This window comes from Toxorhynchites rutilus, chromosome 1, assembly GCF_029784135.1.
Source record: "Toxorhynchites rutilus septentrionalis strain SRP chromosome 1, ASM2978413v1, whole genome shotgun sequence".
In the NCBI taxonomy this organism is placed as follows: domain Eukaryota; kingdom Metazoa; phylum Arthropoda; class Insecta; order Diptera; family Culicidae; genus Toxorhynchites; species Toxorhynchites rutilus.
The window spans coordinates 178,854,735-178,872,365 of NC_073744.1; the positions used below are offsets into that span (position 1 = coordinate 178,854,735).

The following is a 17,631-nucleotide window of genomic DNA, read 5'->3' on the forward strand; positions in this document are numbered from 1 at the left end:
TAATTGAATAATTGTGAAATATCAAGCATTGTCCAAATGCACTATGTGCCCATTTTTGATTGGTCCATTTTGTGCTCCTCAAATCGTACCGACCAAAACGGGCAACCAGAGTAGCAGCGAAATAGAATGAAGCACGATTGGAAAGGAAAAAGAAAAAACGAAAGATTGGTCGCAGTCTCACACATGCGTAATTCTCGAGCCAGCCAGTCAGCTTAAAAATACCCGCTCCGCTGCCGTAACGATCATTCTCATCGAAACCGTACACCACATCGTTTCGCATCACATCAGATCAACAAACCAACACAAGCAGCCATGGTTGGACATGGCAAAGGAGGAAAAGTGAAGGGAAAGGCAAAATCCCGCTCGAACCGTGTTGATCTGAAGTTCCCCGCAAGGGTAGCTAGGCCGAGCGCGTTAGTACCAGTCTGGTGCACTTAGCCGGCGTTATATAGTTTCGGCCGCCGAAGTGATCGAGTTAGCTGGCAAAGCTGCTCGCGACGATAAGAAAAACCGCATTCAGAACAACAACGACAAGCCAACAACGAGTGGCGAGTGGCAAACGCAATCGCAAAACGGCGTCAGGTAGCAGAAGAAAAAAGTTTATTCTTTATACAAAATGCTTTGGTGGCAAATCCAGAACAAGGCGACATCGAGGGCGTTCGAAATGGTTTTTTTCAAAACCACGAGTACTAAGTTTACTGAATTGGAACCATTCCATGAAACAAGGCGCTTTTCAGGGCCATTAAACCTTCCAAAAAAGAGTTTAGGAAATACAGTTCAATGCTTTCTAAAACAATATCCAAAATAATAATAAAACACAAATTGATTTTTTCATAATTTGTTTGCCAGGATATGATGAGTATGTGAATTTGGCAGTTGTTCTGAGCTTATTGATTTTCACAAATTCTTAAATTGCTTCTAGATTGAAAGTACAGTAATTTACACTTATCTTGATATTTAGCTAATTGGACGGACCTGTAATGCGACATATTTAGTTGGACATTTTTGTAAACATAGAGATCCAAATTATGACCCCACATTGAAAGTCGACACTGTACCACTGTCATCGCAAATGTTCAATTACAGGTTAAAATTACCTCCAATCCGACACTGAGTGGTGGTAATGCGACGTGCCATTGAATGTAATTTACTGTAAAATATGTCACAAGCTGGATGGGAAGAAATTTTCCAACTGTGAAAGCTGTGGCGAGTGGCAAATGCAATCGCTAAACAGAAAGGTTTAGCCGAACAAGATGGGGATATCGAGTGATAACAAAACAATAAACTCTTTAGATTGAAGATAATTTTGTGATCCTGAAAAGGACCCTTTTTAGCCTGCATGTGAATCCAACGAGCGAACAAATCGTAATGAATGTATTTTTTTTTGCCATCGCTCCCTTTTAACGCTCATTCGTTCGTCTCGTTGGACTCGCCCCTCTGGCTGAGTCTGCCGATTTGTCTCTATCCTGTGAGTGTGTACCGCTAGAGTATAAAACACGCGGACCCCAAAAAAATATCTTATTTTCTTTCAAACCGTAAACCCGTGTGGTTGTACGGCATCGGCATCGTGGACGTAACAAAGGAGGACAAGTTAAGGGAAAGGCAAAGTCTCACTCGAACCGTACAGGTCTCCAGTTCCCTGTTGGTCGCATTCACTGATTGCTCCGCAAGGGTAACTAGGCCGAACGGATTGGTGCCGGAGCACCGGTATACCTAACAGCGATTATAGAGTTTCGGCCGTCGGAGTGCTCGAGTTGGCTTGCAAAGCTTCTCACGACAATCAGAAAACCCGCATCAAGAACAGAGCAGCTTCGGTTCGGCGCTCATCAAGGCAACAATTAGTTTCAGTGAGTGGCAAAGTGTTTCTCCGGCACGTTAAACAACATGTCTGAACGTTACTGAACAACATGTCACAAGCTGGATGGGAAGAAATTTTCCAACTGTGAAAGCTGTGGCGAGTGGCAAACGCAATAGCTAAACAGGAAGGTTTAACCGAACAAGATAGGAATATCGAGTAATAACAAAAACACAACACCAAAGGTTCTTTTCAGAACCATCAACATGTTCATAAAGAGTAAACAGTAAACTAATCCATTTTTCAGGTAGATAGGTAGGTATTCACGTAGGAGAAGAAAATAAAACAATATATTTAAAATATATATTTAACAAAAGCTGTCCCCTTTGTATAGTCCTACGGCACTCCGGTTATGTCCCCGACATTACCCACCCGTCTTTTTTTAAATGTAAACGTTACCAAACTTTTCATTGTCAATTTTAAATCCAACCGTGGACTTTTATTGACTGCAGGTACTCTTTTCAAAATCTCGCTAACCCATTTGTCGTTAAAACATATTTTTCTAACAGAATCGTACTTGAAAATACATTCTAATCGATTATTTTTGATAAGTAAAATACTGTTTCAAGCCATACAACCGCTTTGTTTAATTTCATTGGTTTAGTGGGAGAAATTTTGAATAAATTATATGATTTCAACTCCGAAACATTTTCAGCAAGCCATTCTGGGTTTTCTTGGCAGGTTATCCGTCTTGTTGGAAGATGAAATTACGGGCAGCAGCAACCTCCCTCATTCACCGGACAACAACATACCGCAGAACATAGAATACATCGGCTGTTACATTTAGTTCTTGATCAGAGAAATACGGGGCATTACATCCCCCTCGCTGGAGACTACGCCTAGAATTATCACATGGGTTGGGAACTTCGTTGACATGACGATATGAACCTGACTACGGTCTGGTGCAAGCCACCTGTTATTCCTTCGATTCACCTTTCGATCTTGATTGAAAAAAAATTCATCAGAGAAAAAAAAACTATAGAATTAACATAATGAGGATGCTTCAACCGACTCAGAAGTTTTGACGTAGAACTACGTCTTTCATTAAGGGTGTCAAATCAGAAAACAGATCACGTTTTTATGAAATAAAGTTAACGTTAATAACTATTTTTGCCGCGAACGGATTTTGGCGATTCACATACTAAACGAATCGGAAATTCCGTAAGATTTGTTTAATATGCCATACATTAGAATCCCCTTGTTAGTAAATGGTTAAATCTCATGAAAACTTTAAGTGTTTCTATTTTCCCATACATTTGTTCGGTCCACTTGAGTGCTTTCCCGAACAGAGCTATCAATAACGAGCAACTTATCGACGACCAACGGAGGGGAAATCGTAGGATTTAAAGTCTCCGTGAACAAAGGAAAAGAAGAAAAATGAAGGGGAATTTTTGCCTAGAGTATAAACAGTGGATCTCGCTGAGGCAAACTTTCATTCGGCATCGGACTGTTGTGCAATCCAGTTCACTTTGCTTTCGCTGCGCTTCGATCTAAGATTGGACCCCAGCAGTGGTAATCCAACTTGGAAATCGTCGTTTGATTTTTCTGTTCGTTTTTCGCGTTATTCGTATCGTGTGTTCTTCTTTCCGCGTCATAAATTGGACGCTTCGCGTAGTGTGCGATGAGCAAGAAGAAGAGGAAGGCAGGCTCGAGCCCTGCAAAAAACGAACGCATTGCCAGGGGCAATAAAATTTCGAGGTAAGCGTCATCTAATGATGCACGCGGTGTTGGTGCAGTGAAAAGCGCTCGCACTGAACCGAGCCTTCGCGAATGTGACACCGCACCGAACAACAGCGACGTAGGCGATTTCGGCGCGTCGGTCGAAAATGTAAACGCCCTGGCAGCAACCAAAATCAAGCTCCCCCCGCTGGTGGTGAAGGCGGTCGCTCTTGACAAACTCATCAGCGAATTCGCATCGATGGGTGTTACAGCAGAGTACAAGCTGTGTGGCATAATTCGGTCTTTTTCCAAGCAGTTAACATTGTTTATTTTCCGTCTTCATAAGGGCTTCGTTTGTACTTTTGAGAATGCATCAATGCATTAAACTGACGTTATGGCGAAGCAGACGTTATGGTTGTGCACCAAAAAATTATTTGGGAATACTAAGCATCTTGAATATCTTACTGGAATGTTATAAGTTATTTGGGTTCGCGTGTCAGTCGCAAAACTGCCTTCAACTAGGATTGCATTTGCGCTAATATTGATCATAATGAAGCATTGCTACTGTTTTTGAGATTGTTATTAACAAAAAGAGTTTATTTCTATTAAGTAAATGTTCTGGAATTTTATATGTGATTAGGTTTTGCTTGCCAGTAGCAAAACTTCCTCCACTAAGGGAGACAGCTGCGCTTATCTCGAGCATGAGAAAGTAATGCAACTCTTTTCGAGACCAGTAATATTAACAGAAGCGTTTCTTTAGAGAATAGCGCAAAATGATGAGAAATGTTTTTATTGCTAGTAGTTTCAAGCCACCAATGTATGGCTCTGTATGCATGCTATGGCGAACGCTTGTTTGGCGCTTGGTTTACGCTTAGTTTGTACGAACGATATCTAGAGGTGCGATTCCGTTGAGGCAATACTAAATAACATGTAGCATGATATTTGATACTTGCAAGTGTTGTCATTGTTGTTGTTTACATGCGGTTCCAAAGATGTAGTTATGAGATATGGAATAATGGTGCTGGTGCAACATGTATATAATCGAGCCGAGCTGTAGCCGAGTCTATGTCAATTTCGAAAAAGGCCACCGGAATAGCCTTCAAGGTAAATTTTCAATGCATTGACATGAAATAAATTGCGACATACGATTGTTTTGCGAGGGCAAGAATGAATCATCAGTCAATCATCGTCAACTGATTCTACAATGAAAAAATCATTTCAGAGATTATTCTACTAAGCAGTTGTTTCTAAAATTTCACAGCATTATAGAATAATATCCGAAGGTATAAACAAGCGACTTAAATAAAATAACAGCGTAGTTCTACGTCAACAATGCGGTCGTATCTTGGACACAACCTCCTATAATTTTTAAGCTATCTCTCATCATCGTGATTGGGTCGCAGCGTTCTTGAATTGACCTCTGCGTAGCACATACGACTTATGGCCAAGGTTTTTGGCCATTACTCGCTGGATTGAGAAGTTCAAACACACGATTTCCCGAATCTTGGACCACATTGACCTCGCTGGATTCTTTTTGATTATTTTTCCAACTGTTTTGACGCTGCTTCGTTCAGCGGTATTGGAATGGCACTTGTATTTCTTCCGGGTAGGTGCGTATGATAGTTCTTCACTTTTCGAAGCCTTTTTTATATAATACACCGGAGATAGCGGTTATTTACCGACCGCTATCTCATTTACAGCTGACCGATTACTCTCTTGTTTCAGCATCTTTACGCTTACTCAACACTGTTTGCCTACTTCTGACATCTGACAAAATTAGTTATCCAGTGCTGCCAGATATATTTGAATCTTGTTCCGCATGCATGAGAAATTGCTATTTGAAATTTACTGCAAAAAATCGTCACGCACCTTGTAGATTTGCATAAGGTGTACAGCCGAACCTGGATCCCAAACGTTCTGAAGATACTGACAGTATAGGAGTAGACGACAACCTACTACACTTTGCTGAAAACTTCTCGACAAAGCGGACCGTCGAGGTAAAAATTTAGAACATCAGTTCCAGGTCTCTAAGAAGAAACGGGTGTACCTCAAGGCTTCGTCTTAGCCGTCTGCCTTGTTTTTCCTTTTTTTCATGCAGCTCCCGCATATGAGTATCGAATGAAAAATCTCCTTTCTTTAGATTACTTGCTCTCAAATTTAGTACACACCATGTTTTGTGTTGTCGTTGTAATTATGTGTATTCGATAATATAAAAAAAAATGGATGGGTTATATCTGTGATATAACCGCAAGGTTGACGTGTGGCTACCGTTGGCTTAGTAATCATTTTTGTCTAGAGAATGACTGTCAGTCTCTGGATACAAATTTCCACCTAAATCATTGTGCACTGCATATTTCTGGACAGCAACGAAATCTCACCTGAATGTTAGTAAAAAAATACGAAGTTCCTGTAGGAACGATGGTGCCGCATAAGTAGACGAATAAGGAAAACTTGCAGTCATCGATTTAATTTTTTTTTTGAGTTGTATGTTGGCAGTAAGCTTAGTGTCAATTTTTTTTACTGCTTTCAATTGGGCTCAAGACAAGTGATTCGCTTTCCTCAATTATTTGCATCGCGACGCTATTTTCAGTGGATGAAATAATTAAATAATATGTTTACTTGAAATTTTTCTCTACAAATAAAATTTGACATTCGAACACATTTAAATTGTAGCAGAAACTTTACGATTCTTAGTGCAAAAATACGATTTTTACTTCAATGATCAGGATTAAGAATTTGAAGTATAATACCATGTCCATTGTTAATTCATTTTTTTTTGTACTAAATTTATTTTCAAATGGCTCAGCAACATTAAGTAACAATGAGCCGAGTTAATGAATAGGGAAAAGCCTATTTGAGTAGAACAATTCCAATGTTCTTTCTCAAAAAGGCATAAAAACCCTATTATCTTTTCGTAAAGTGTTACAATATGGATAATGACAAAATTCACAATAACATAATATTATAGGCTTCTTGTTTAAGCTTCTTGTTACAGAGATGTCCATCTCCTAGGAACTTGCTATCTCCTTGGGACTGAGGAAGGGATGAAAATCTGCTCACTTTTCGAATTCTGAAGAAGAAAGTTACAATAGAGAAAAGGAAACGCTAATAATAAAAATCAAAACAATAAAGGAAAACTAAACATATATATTCATATTTGAAAGTGTATGGATTTGAGAAAATCATAAATTAAAGAAATAGCATCAATATTACGAGTAGCCAGAACGTCGCGAATCGGAAAATTAAGTGGCATTCCCTTATTGCGAAAATTTTCTATTAAAGATAACCTGTCATTTTGAAACTCAGAACAACACCACACAATATGATCAATATCCTGATATCCTATACCACACACGCATCGGTTACTATCACTGATGTTAATTCGAAAAAGATGTGCATTCGAAGAATAATGGTTAGACATGAGTCTGCACACTACCCGTATAAAATCACGAGAAAAATTATACCCTTTAAACCATGGTTTGAGAGAAAGCCTAGGAATGATAGAATATAGCCATCGGCCTTTATCACTACTATTCCAACTTGACTGCCAAGATACAAGTGCCCGTTCACGAGGAAAATGAAGATATTCATCGAAAGTAATAGGCCTATAGAATAAGTCTCCTTCCATAGCGCCCTTCTTAGCAAGAAAGAAATACAAACGTGATATTAAATGAACTAGTTATCAGAGCACTTAAAAGTTGATGGATTTCAGATAAGAAATACGACGCATATCTAGTTCTCACTGAACGGAGTACCTCTAAAGAGCTGAGACTATCAGAAAAAATAAAAAAGTGATCTGGGGTCAAGGTCTGAATATGGAGTAAGGTCATGTATATTGCAGCCAATTCTGCAACAAACACCGAACAAGGTAAACTAAGCCTACGGAAAGTGAAGAAGTTGATATTGAATATACCAAAGACTGTGGATCCATTAAGACAAGATCCATCAGTAAAAAGGATTTGGTTGGGTCAATATGTTTATACCTTGACAGGAATATCGCAGGTATAACTAAATGGCGGAGATCATCTGAAATATTATGCACATAATCCTTCATTGACAGGTCAATAGTAATAGAGGAATTGAACAAAATTGAAGGAATGATCTGGAATCCAGATAAAGTAGATGGACTTTCCAAAGTCATAAATTCATGATATAGAGACATTCGCCTAGATCGAAAGCCTGAGTTCAACATTTTTTCAAAGTTTGCAATCACCTTCGGATTAAGTGTTTCACACCGTATTAAAAAACGGAATGATAACTCGAAAAAACGTACGGCAAGAGGAAGTATGCCAGCTAGAATTTCTAGGCTCATTGTATGTGTTGATTGCATACAACCTAGAGCAATACGCAAATAGCGATATTGAATCCTTTCCAGATGCAAAATATGGGAACAGGCAGCGGACCTGAAGCAAAAACTACCATACTCCATAACAGATAAAATGGTTGTTTTATACAACCTAATCAAATCCTCAGGATGAGCTCCCCACCAAGTTCCTGTTATGGATCGAAGAAAATTTATTCTTTTCTGACATTTTTGTTTCAAGTAGCCTATGTGTTTACCCCATGTTCCTTTGGAGTCAAACACAACACCTAAATACTTGAATGACATCGAGTGACGAATAGGTCTATCCAAAAGTTTAAGCTGTATTTGTCCAGGATGGTGTTTGCAATCTTGCAAAGGATTATGAAGATCGGTGTTGTCTTTGCCTATTACCGATACAATACAATCATCTGCAAACTGTCTCAAAGTACAATTTCCCGATAAACAAACATCAATATCATTTACATAGAAGTTGTAAAGAACTGGACTAAGACATGAGCCTTGAGGAAGACCCATGTAGCTAATGCGTAAAACTGACGAAGAACCATGAGAAAAACTCATATGTTTTTCACGCATTAGGTTAAACAGAAAACTATTTAATTTCTGGGAAAACCCATTTCGACGAAGTTTTTGAAAAAGAACTTCAATGGAAACAGAATCAAACGCACCTTTGATATCTAGGAACACTGATGCCATTTGTTGCTTACTACACAAGGCAAAGTCAACCTCTGATGAAAGAAGCGCAAGACAATCATTGGTTCCTTTGCCTCTACGAAACCCGAACTGCGAAGGCGAGAGAAGATTATTAGATTCAACCCAGCTGTCTAAACGATGGAGAATCATTTTTTCTAGTAATTTGCGAATGCAAGATAGCATTGCAATTGGTCTATAAGAATTATAATCAGACGCAGGTTTACCAGGTTTCAGAATAGCTATAACTTTAATTTGTCGCCACTCATGCGGAACAATATTCTGCTCAAGGAAAGCATTGAACAGTTTCAACAAACGTCTCTTCGCATTATCAGGTAGATTTTTCAACAAATTAAATTTGATCCTATCTGACCCTGGAGCCGTGTTGTTGCAAGAAAGAAGAGCAAGAGAAAAATCAGTCATACTGAACGGAGGCTCAACATCATCAGATGTCTCTAAGAAGGGAGAAGGTGCGGGGGCTGAGTCTGGACATATCTTCTTGGCAAAGTCAAAAATCCACCTTTCTGAATATTCAACTTCTTCATTTGAATGAGATGAATTTCTCATTTGTCTGGCAACTCTCCAAAGAGTGCTCAAGGAAGTCTCTCGTGAAAGCCCATTTACAAAATGACGCCAATAGCCTCTCTTTTTAGCTTCAATGAAGCTTTTGAATTTACGCTCCAGATAAATGTAGTTATCATAACGTTCAAGGGTGCCAAATTTTCGCCAATCCTTGAACGCATTCGATTTATCTTTATAGAGATTTGTACATTCTTGGTCCCACCATAGATTAGGAGGACGTCTACGAAACGAATTACAGTGAAAGCTCTCTATAGCGACATCGCAAGGGACCGTCGTTATAGAGAAATGTCGCTATAAAAACTGTCGCTATAGAGAATCCGGATGTCGTTATAAAGAGAGAAACGCTCAAGTCCATGCGAAACAAATCAATTATATTATTAACGAAGGAATTAACAGAAAAAATTGAAACAAAACATTAAACAAGACACAAAATTCAGCTTATTTGTCCCCCAACAAAGTTTTCTTTAAATCAAAAAATTTTGAAAAGCTGTCCTTTGGTAATTTTTTGCTAGTTAATAAACCAGCATAAATCGTTTGGAAAGCATCTTCTAGCTGGTTTTGAGAGGGTGTGCTTATAGTTTCATTGTCAACTACATCGTCAGGTACTGAATGAATTTCATCATCATCGTTATCAATAGATGATTGCTCTTGCACTGTTTTTATGATGTCTTCGTCAGACAAAATTGCTCCTTCGCATAAATTGTCGTCAAAAGTCACGTAGTCTGAAAATGGCAAATGTCGATTATACCTTATATGATATTTGAAAATAATATCCATTTATAACCAAACCTTCAAAAGAATCAAAACCTTGCTCAGCGAGTGCTTCAAAATTCGATCGGAATACATTTTCCTCTAGTGGGTCGTTATCAATGCTGTTTTCATTGATGCAAATCAAATTATCTGATTTCACAAAGCCAGCTTTGACGAAGCAATTAACAATTGTGGATTGTTTGACATGATTTTGCCACGCATCAGCTAGCATACAAACACACTGTAGGAGGTTGACATTCAACAATTCGTCTTTTTCTATCGCATTCAGTTGGTCTCTTACTAATTTGTTGCGGTAGTACACTTTCAAAGCTTTAATTATTCCAAGATCAAGTGGTTGGAGCACAGAAGTCATGTTTGGAGGAAAATATTGCAGTCTGCAATTTCTTAATTTTTGTTGAATATTTGGATGGCTAGGACAATTATCGATGAACAAAATGATACGTCTTCCTTCAGACACCATTCTCTCATCCAGGTTTAAAATCCATTCTTCAAACAACGCGCTCACCATCCACGCATTTTTGTTGCTTTTGTAGATCACTGGAAGGTTCTTAATGTTTTTAAAACATCTAGGTTTGGCACTCTTACCAATGACCAAAAGTTCTAACTTTTCCGATCCGTCCATATTTGTTGCCACAACAACTGTGATTCGCTCTTTGGAATTTTTGCCTCCGTGACATTTATCGCTTTTGAAGCAATATGTCTTATTGGGTAAGCATTTGAAAAATAAACCCGTTTCATCCATATTAAAAATATCTTGTGGGCTATAGTCAGCAATCAATAGCGGTAACGCATCGGATTTGAACTGCTCAGCAGCTCCGACATCAACAGCTGCACTTTCACCACTTGCAGTTTTAAACGAAAGCCCATTCCTTTTGACGAATTTTTGGAACCATCCGTCGCTGGCTTTAAATGATTTTTTCTCTAGTTTCGCTGCGAGCTCATTGGCTTTTTCTTTTATGATCACGCCAGATAGGGGGATATTATACGAAATCGCCTGCTGGCAAAAAAGCATAACAGCTTTTTCTACGGCATCATACTGAACCGAGCGAGTTTTTTTGAATTCTAGCGAAAACCGACGAGCCTGTAAATTTTTTACATTTTGGTATATTGAACATCAGCAGTTAAAACCTTTATTCTTACCTTTTCACGAATTTGGATCTTATTTTTGATTATGGATGAAATCGTGTTGTGCGGCACATTAAATTCACTGGATAATGTTTTGTTTTTAATGCCTTTTTCAAATTTTTCAATTATAACCAATTTATTTTTTAGCGTGAAAGATTTTCTTGTCTTTGAATTCATTTTGGACTGGAAATTTATATTAAAACAAACTATACTTCAAACTGTTGCGTGAGTATGAATTTAAAAGCTTACCATGTAACAGTTACGCGGACTATACTTTTCGTTTTAAGTTCAATTCGAATACTTTATTTCCTCAAGCACGGGATTCTTGTACAACAATGCTTCAATTGATTTGTTTCAATAAGCTTTACCTATCTTTTATCAGCTTACAGGTTTCCTATGTGTGTGTATTGTGATAGCTGAGCTGAATTCGTGTTGAATTCAGATGTCTCGAAACTGAACAAAGATAAGGAAACTGACAGCACTCTTTTTTTGCCTCGCCCTAGCACTGTTTGGGCGGAATGGATTTTATTTGCGCCAGAATCATTTTGAGTACACGTGATCCACAACAGCTAATCTGTTTTGTATTCCTTTTTACCCACACGGTATCGTTTAGTTAGTTTCCTATTGCGCATCACAAGAGCTTCAAAGCGATCACGTCTCTTTCGAGAGTTATTTTTTGCATTGCTCTTTCGCTTTACGATATGGTACAGCTTAAAATTATGTGCAGCAGAGTTTTGAATACATATATGAAAATGTACCGTCAGCAGAATCGCGTCTGAATATATGTTCAAGTTGAGTGATGTTTCAAATTTAAATTTCTCTGTTTTTGTAAAGTATCCGAATATTAATATTAGTTGCGCACGAACATTTAATCGTTCACAAAACATAATATAGACTATTTTCGTTCATAGTCATATACTAAGTTCAATCAAGTTCATTATTATTGCACTGTTGGCGTGACCTTGAGAATTGTCGCAATAGAGAATGATATGTATGAGCGGTAATGTGTCGCTACAGGGAATGGTCGTTATAGAGAAATGTCGCTATAAAGAAAAGAATTTCTATGCGATTTTGAAGGGACCTTTGGAAATGTCGTTATAGAGAGATTTGTCGCTATAAAAGTTGTCGCTATAGAGAGCTTTGACTGTACCAGGAAAGCGCTTCGTCTGAGCATCAATAGCACTGTCAAGAATTAAACCAGTTAGAAAATTATATTCTTCCAGCGGGGGTAACTAATGAACTAATGCCACCGATTCTGAAATAATTGAAGAAAATCTCTTCCAATCAATGTTTCTAGATAAATCATGCTGAATATTTGTTGTTTCAGACGATTTTGAATTATTTGAAATGGAAATAGTGATTGGCAAATGATCACTTCCATGTGGATCTTGGATGACATTCCAATAACAATCTAAAGAAAAAGAGGAAGAACACAGGGACAAATCTAAGCAACTAGTGCGGCCTGAAGATGGAGCAATTCTTGTTACATCACCTGTATTCAAAATTGCCATGTTGAAGTCCTCACAAAGATCATAAATCAAATTGGCCCTTCGATCATCAAAAGACTCACCCCATCCAATTCCATGAGAGTTGAAATCTCCCAAAATAAGATTAGGTTGCGGTAAAAGTTCAACAATATTCACAAGATTTCTATAATTAAGCATAGTTCTTGAAGGAATATAAATAGAAGCAATGCATAAATCTTTACCCTTGATACGTGCCTGACACGCAAGAATTTCAATTCCTGTGACTAAAGGCAGGGGAATCCTGTAAAATGGGTAGCATTTTCTAATACCTATGAGAACTCCTCCATAGGAATCATTGCGGTCTAAACGGATAATATTGAAATCATGGATGTTTAACACATTGTCCGAACGAAGCCATGTCTCAGAAAGAGCAAACGCATCACAATTCAAAAAATGGAGCATTTGCTTGAAAGAATCAAGTTTAGGAAGAATACTTCTACAATTCCACTGCTAAATAGAGGATTTTCCTGGCTCATCCAATAAATTAGACATCGAGAGGAGGGACCATTTTGAAGTCATTTGTTTAGCTATCTGGCTGATAGAAGGAAGCCAAGCAAAAATTAAACCTTTCATTGAATCTGATATTCCGAAAAAATCAAGAATCCATTGAACAATTGATGAAAAGGATATACCTCCTGAAAAAGATGAGGATTCAGGAACCGATTGAGAAGTAAATTGAGAATGGCTTGACAATTCAGGGAAATGAACGTCATAATTTGAAGATCTCCAATCAGGAGGGTTATTCTTGGGTGGAGCAGAATAATTAGAAGATTCTGGATTATTAGAGATCAATCCTCTTTTTTTAGATGGCTTAGATGAAGAAGCAATTTTTCTCTTCCTGACTCTTCCTGTGATTACTGGATCAAATTGAGAATCCGAATCATCATCCTCTGATAAAACAGAGAAAGGATTTTCTGAAGCCTCGGGTACCTGAGGTGAAGCTGCCTTGAGCATATCAGCGAAGGATCGATCAGAACGATCCTTAAGTGGTTGCTTGAGTTTCATCGAACGTAATTTGTATTTCGGACAATCCTTAATTGTATGAGGAACATCTCCACAAAAAATACATTTATCAACATCTTTGTTACAAGTGACTTCGTCATGGTCGTCTCCACATTTTGAGCCTTTCGTTTTATTACAACAGTAGGTTTTAGTGTGACCTAACTGATTGCAATTTAAGCAAGTCATTATTTTAGGAATATATAACCGAACTGGAAGACGAAGTTTGTCAATAAGCACATAATTTGGAAGTGCTGTGCCTTCGAAGGAAATTCTAAAAGAGCCAGAAGGATAATACTTTTTTTCTGTACCCTCAGATTTCAAAGAGTTCAGAGATCTCACCTCCAAAACTTTAGCATGTGGAATATTTGCATTGTGGAAGATACCCTTAGCTTTTACAAAATCTTGAAGTTGAAGAGATTTTTCCGTAACTACACCATCGATTTCAACAATGTGAGCCGGAATATAAACTCTATATTCATTAGTGAACAAAGAGTTTTTCACTATCGCGTTAGCGTCTTTGTAATTTGAGAGCACAACACGAAGTTTATCTTTATTGACTTTCGTCATTTCTAAGACACCTGAGTAGTTAGACGTCAGGTCTTTGCAAATTTGAGATACTCTTAGAGGTTTCCCTTTCGGACGGAAAAATACCACCCAACGGTTTTCGATGATGCCGGGGCGTTCTGGTATTGTTTAATACGTGGAAGTTGAGCAGAATTAGGCAGAGATTGTGTCGAAGAGTGAGGAACAGAGTCACTATTTGGTACAGACGAAGAGTTTGACTGCGATTGTTTTTGTTTTTTTCCTGAAGAAACCGTAAAATCATCTGGAGGAGGGTCTAAGACCCTCATTTCAGCATCGGAGGGTTCGTTACCCTCCATTTTCAAAAAAAAAAAAAGAGTCAAAAGTGTCGTAAAAATGAGAGAGAAGATTCTTTAGAACGCGTAAATATTAAATGATAAAATTAAAAAATTTTTTTAATAAAATGAAATATGTGTATGTATATGTATATGTATACGTATGCGTGAAAGAAAAATAAAACGAAAACTTATCTTAAATGTATCTAGATGAATGATAGAGAACTTCTAAAATCCTTGAAGCGGGTCCAATGGCAACTTCACACTCCAAAAAAAACACTTGAAAAATAATTCCGACTTCAAGAAAATTCCTTTCTTCTCAGTATATCGTCCCGGCTTCTTTCGAAATACCGTCAAAAATAGTCTTGAATATAACTGAAAATCACAGAAAAAAAAAGGAACGGAAAATACGTTTTTATTCGTGATGATTTGAAATATACGTCACCTTATTCCCAAGGCTTGCTGCTATATGTTAATTCATTTTAATGGTGTCGAAGCGGTAGCGAATGGTAGTGAAGTAAATGACGTGTAAATTTATGAACGCATCCATAAACTTTTTTTTTTTATTAAATCGTTTATTTTTACAGGCTCAGTTACATAAGTTTAAAGGAGCCAAACTCCTATCTGTATTGTTACAAGTATATATAAACATTTTTCATTAATTCTAGTGTTAATGAAGTAGGGAACCGATTACTCGCGGTTTGCTCGAGTTTAGAAGGGTGACATTTTTTTCAGGAAAAGGAAGGGATATAAGGATATGTTGACAATGTTCACACTCACATTCGCACTCACATTCATCCTACTCAATTCTTAAGCCTATCTTATATCTAATACGTATTTACATTTCACCTTATTCTATTGTTAGTAAGAAGGGATTTGCTTTCTCGCGAAGGAAAAGGAAAGGGAGAATATAAGGATATAAGGACAATCACACACGGAGATCGATAGCTTTTAGGAAGACATATATTTGGGACATGTAATCAAGGTCTAACCGAGCCAACACATCTCTCACCGGCACATTGGGCTGCCTTCCTCTAGCCAGAAGAGAGTTTTCTAAATTTGATCTGGCAACAAGATACTCCTCGCACGACCAAACAACGTGTTCGATGTCGTGGTAACCTTGGCCACAAGCACAGATATTGCCATCGGCAAGATTAAAACGAAAGAGTAGCGCGTCTAACGAACAGTGATTGGACATGAGTCGAGAGAAGGTGCGAATGAAGTCCCGACTCAAGTCCAGACTTTTGAACCATGGTTTGAGGCTAACCTTAGGGATAATCGAGTGAAGCCACCGACCCAATTCATTTTCGTTCCACTTACGTTGCCAGTTAGTGATCGTATTTTTACGGACTAAAGAATAAAATTCATTGAAGGCGATTTGACGCTGATAAATATCGCCTTCAATTGCACCTACCTTTGCCAATGAGTCAGCCCTCTCATTACCCGGAATTGAGCAATGTGAAGGGACCCAGACAAAGGTAATGACATAACAGCGTCTGGTTAAAGCACTCAAAATTTCACGTATTCTCTCAAGGAAGTACGGCGAGTGCTTTTCCGGCCTCACTGAACGGATAGCTTCGACAGAGCTAAGACTATCCGTTACAATGTAATAGTGTTCAACAAGTCGTGAGGCGACGCTGTCCAGCGCCCAGTGTATTGCTGCCAATTCAGCAATATACACTGAGCAAGGATTCTGAAGACTGTGGGAGGTGCTAAAAAATTCGTTGAACACTCCAAATCCTGTGGGCTCATTCATAGAGGACCCATCAGTAAAGTACATATTATCACAATTGATACGCCCATATTTTGCATTGAAGATCGTAGGAACGATCCCCGATCGATGATAATCTGGAATTCCATGGATTTTCTTCTTCATGAACAGAGCAAAATGTACAGAGGAATTGGTGTAGTCAGGGAAACAAACACGGTTGGGAATATACGAAGAAGGATCAACCTGCATGTAAATGAATTCATGATATGAACTCATGAATCCAGAATGAAAATTTAGCCCGATCAGCTGCTCAAAATTTCCGATCACCAATGGGTTCATAACCTTACACCGAATGAAGAACCGAAAAGATAATAAATTGAAGCGATCTTTTAGTGGGAGTACGCCTGCCAAAATCTCGAGACTCATGGTATGCGTTGAGGGCATACATCCCAACGCAATACGGAGACAAAGATACTGAATTCGCTCGAGTTTAATGAGATGTGTTTTGGCAGCTGATTGAAAACAGAAACTGCCATACTCCATCACTGAGAGAATAGTTGTTCGATACAACATTATAAGATCTTCGGGATGGGCTCCCCACCAGGTGCCGGTAATTGTACGGAGAAAGTTTATTCTTTGTTGGCATTTTTTACTCAGATACTTAATATGGGCCCCCCAGGTACATTTGGAGTCGAACCATACCCCAAGATACTTGAATGGCATAGCATGAGTGATCGGTTTACCCAAAAGTTGAAGCTTTGGTTTTGCTGGTCTATGCTTCCTAGAAAAAACCACCATCTCTGTTTTCTCCGTGGAGAATTCGATCCCTAGCCCAATGGCCCAGGTTGAGAAATTGTTCAAAGCATCTTGTAAGGGTCCTTGCAGGTCGGATTCGTTTGATCCTACGACAGACACCACTCCATCATCTGCAAGTTGTCTTAGGCTGCAATTTTGTGTAAGGCAATTGTCGATGTCGCTTACATAGAAGTTGTACAAAAGGGGGCTTAAACATGAGCCCTGGGGGAGGCCCATGTAAGAGAACCGACTTACTGCCGAATCTCCGTGAGAAAAATTCAAATGTTTCTCACAAAGCAAGTTATATAACATATTATTCAATAGAGGCGGTAGACCCCGAGAGTGTAATTTGTCTGACAAAACCTCTATTGAAACAGAATCAAAGCCCCCCTTTATGTCCAAGAATACTGAAGCCATTTGTTTTTTTCGGCGTAAGCCATTTGAATTTCTGAAGAAAGCAACGCAAGACAATCATTCGTCCCCTTGCCCCTGCGGAACCCATATTGTGTATCTGAGAGTAGGCCATTCGTTTCAACCCATCGATCAAGGCGAAACAAGATCATTTTCTCCAACAATTTCCGTATACAAGACAGCATTGCTATTGGGCGGTACGAATTGAAGTCGGACGCGGGTTTTCCGGGTTTTTGAATAGCTATAATTCTCACTTGTCTCCAATCATCTGGAACAACATTATGCTCCAGAAACCGATTGAATAAATTCAACAAGCGATGTTTCGC

The 17,631-nt window shown here is 38.5% G+C and overlaps 2 protein-coding genes across 3 annotated transcripts in view; both read right to left on the reverse strand.

Annotated features, from left to right (window-relative positions):
- Positions 1–17,631, reverse strand: part of LOC129774059 (serine/threonine-protein kinase 32B) — a 384,143-nt gene that overhangs the window by 2,562 nt on the left and 363,950 nt on the right. The window lies entirely within an intron of this gene.
- LOC129774070 (tigger transposable element-derived protein 4-like) lies at positions 9,366–11,138 on the reverse strand. The gene is made up of 2 exons (XM_055777770.1): positions 9,897–11,138; positions 9,366–9,829 (listed from the first exon to the last, which is right to left on the reverse strand). Exons 1-2 carry the CDS (start codon positions 10,888–10,890, stop codon positions 9,546–9,548), a joined length of 1,278 nt encoding a protein of 425 aa, XP_055633745.1. The 5' UTR covers positions 10,891–11,138; the 3' UTR covers positions 9,366–9,545.

Excerpts from the sequence above, each read along its gene's own strand:
- LOC129774070 (XM_055777770.1), bottom strand. The coding sequence starts at position 10,890 with ATGCTTTTTTGCCAGCAGGCGATTTCGTATAATATCCCCCTATCTGGC. Across the intron at positions 9,830-9,896 it reads AGGTTTTGATTCTTTTGAAG|ACTACGTGACTTTTGACGAC; the intron begins GTTTGGTTATAA and ends TGCCATTTTCAG.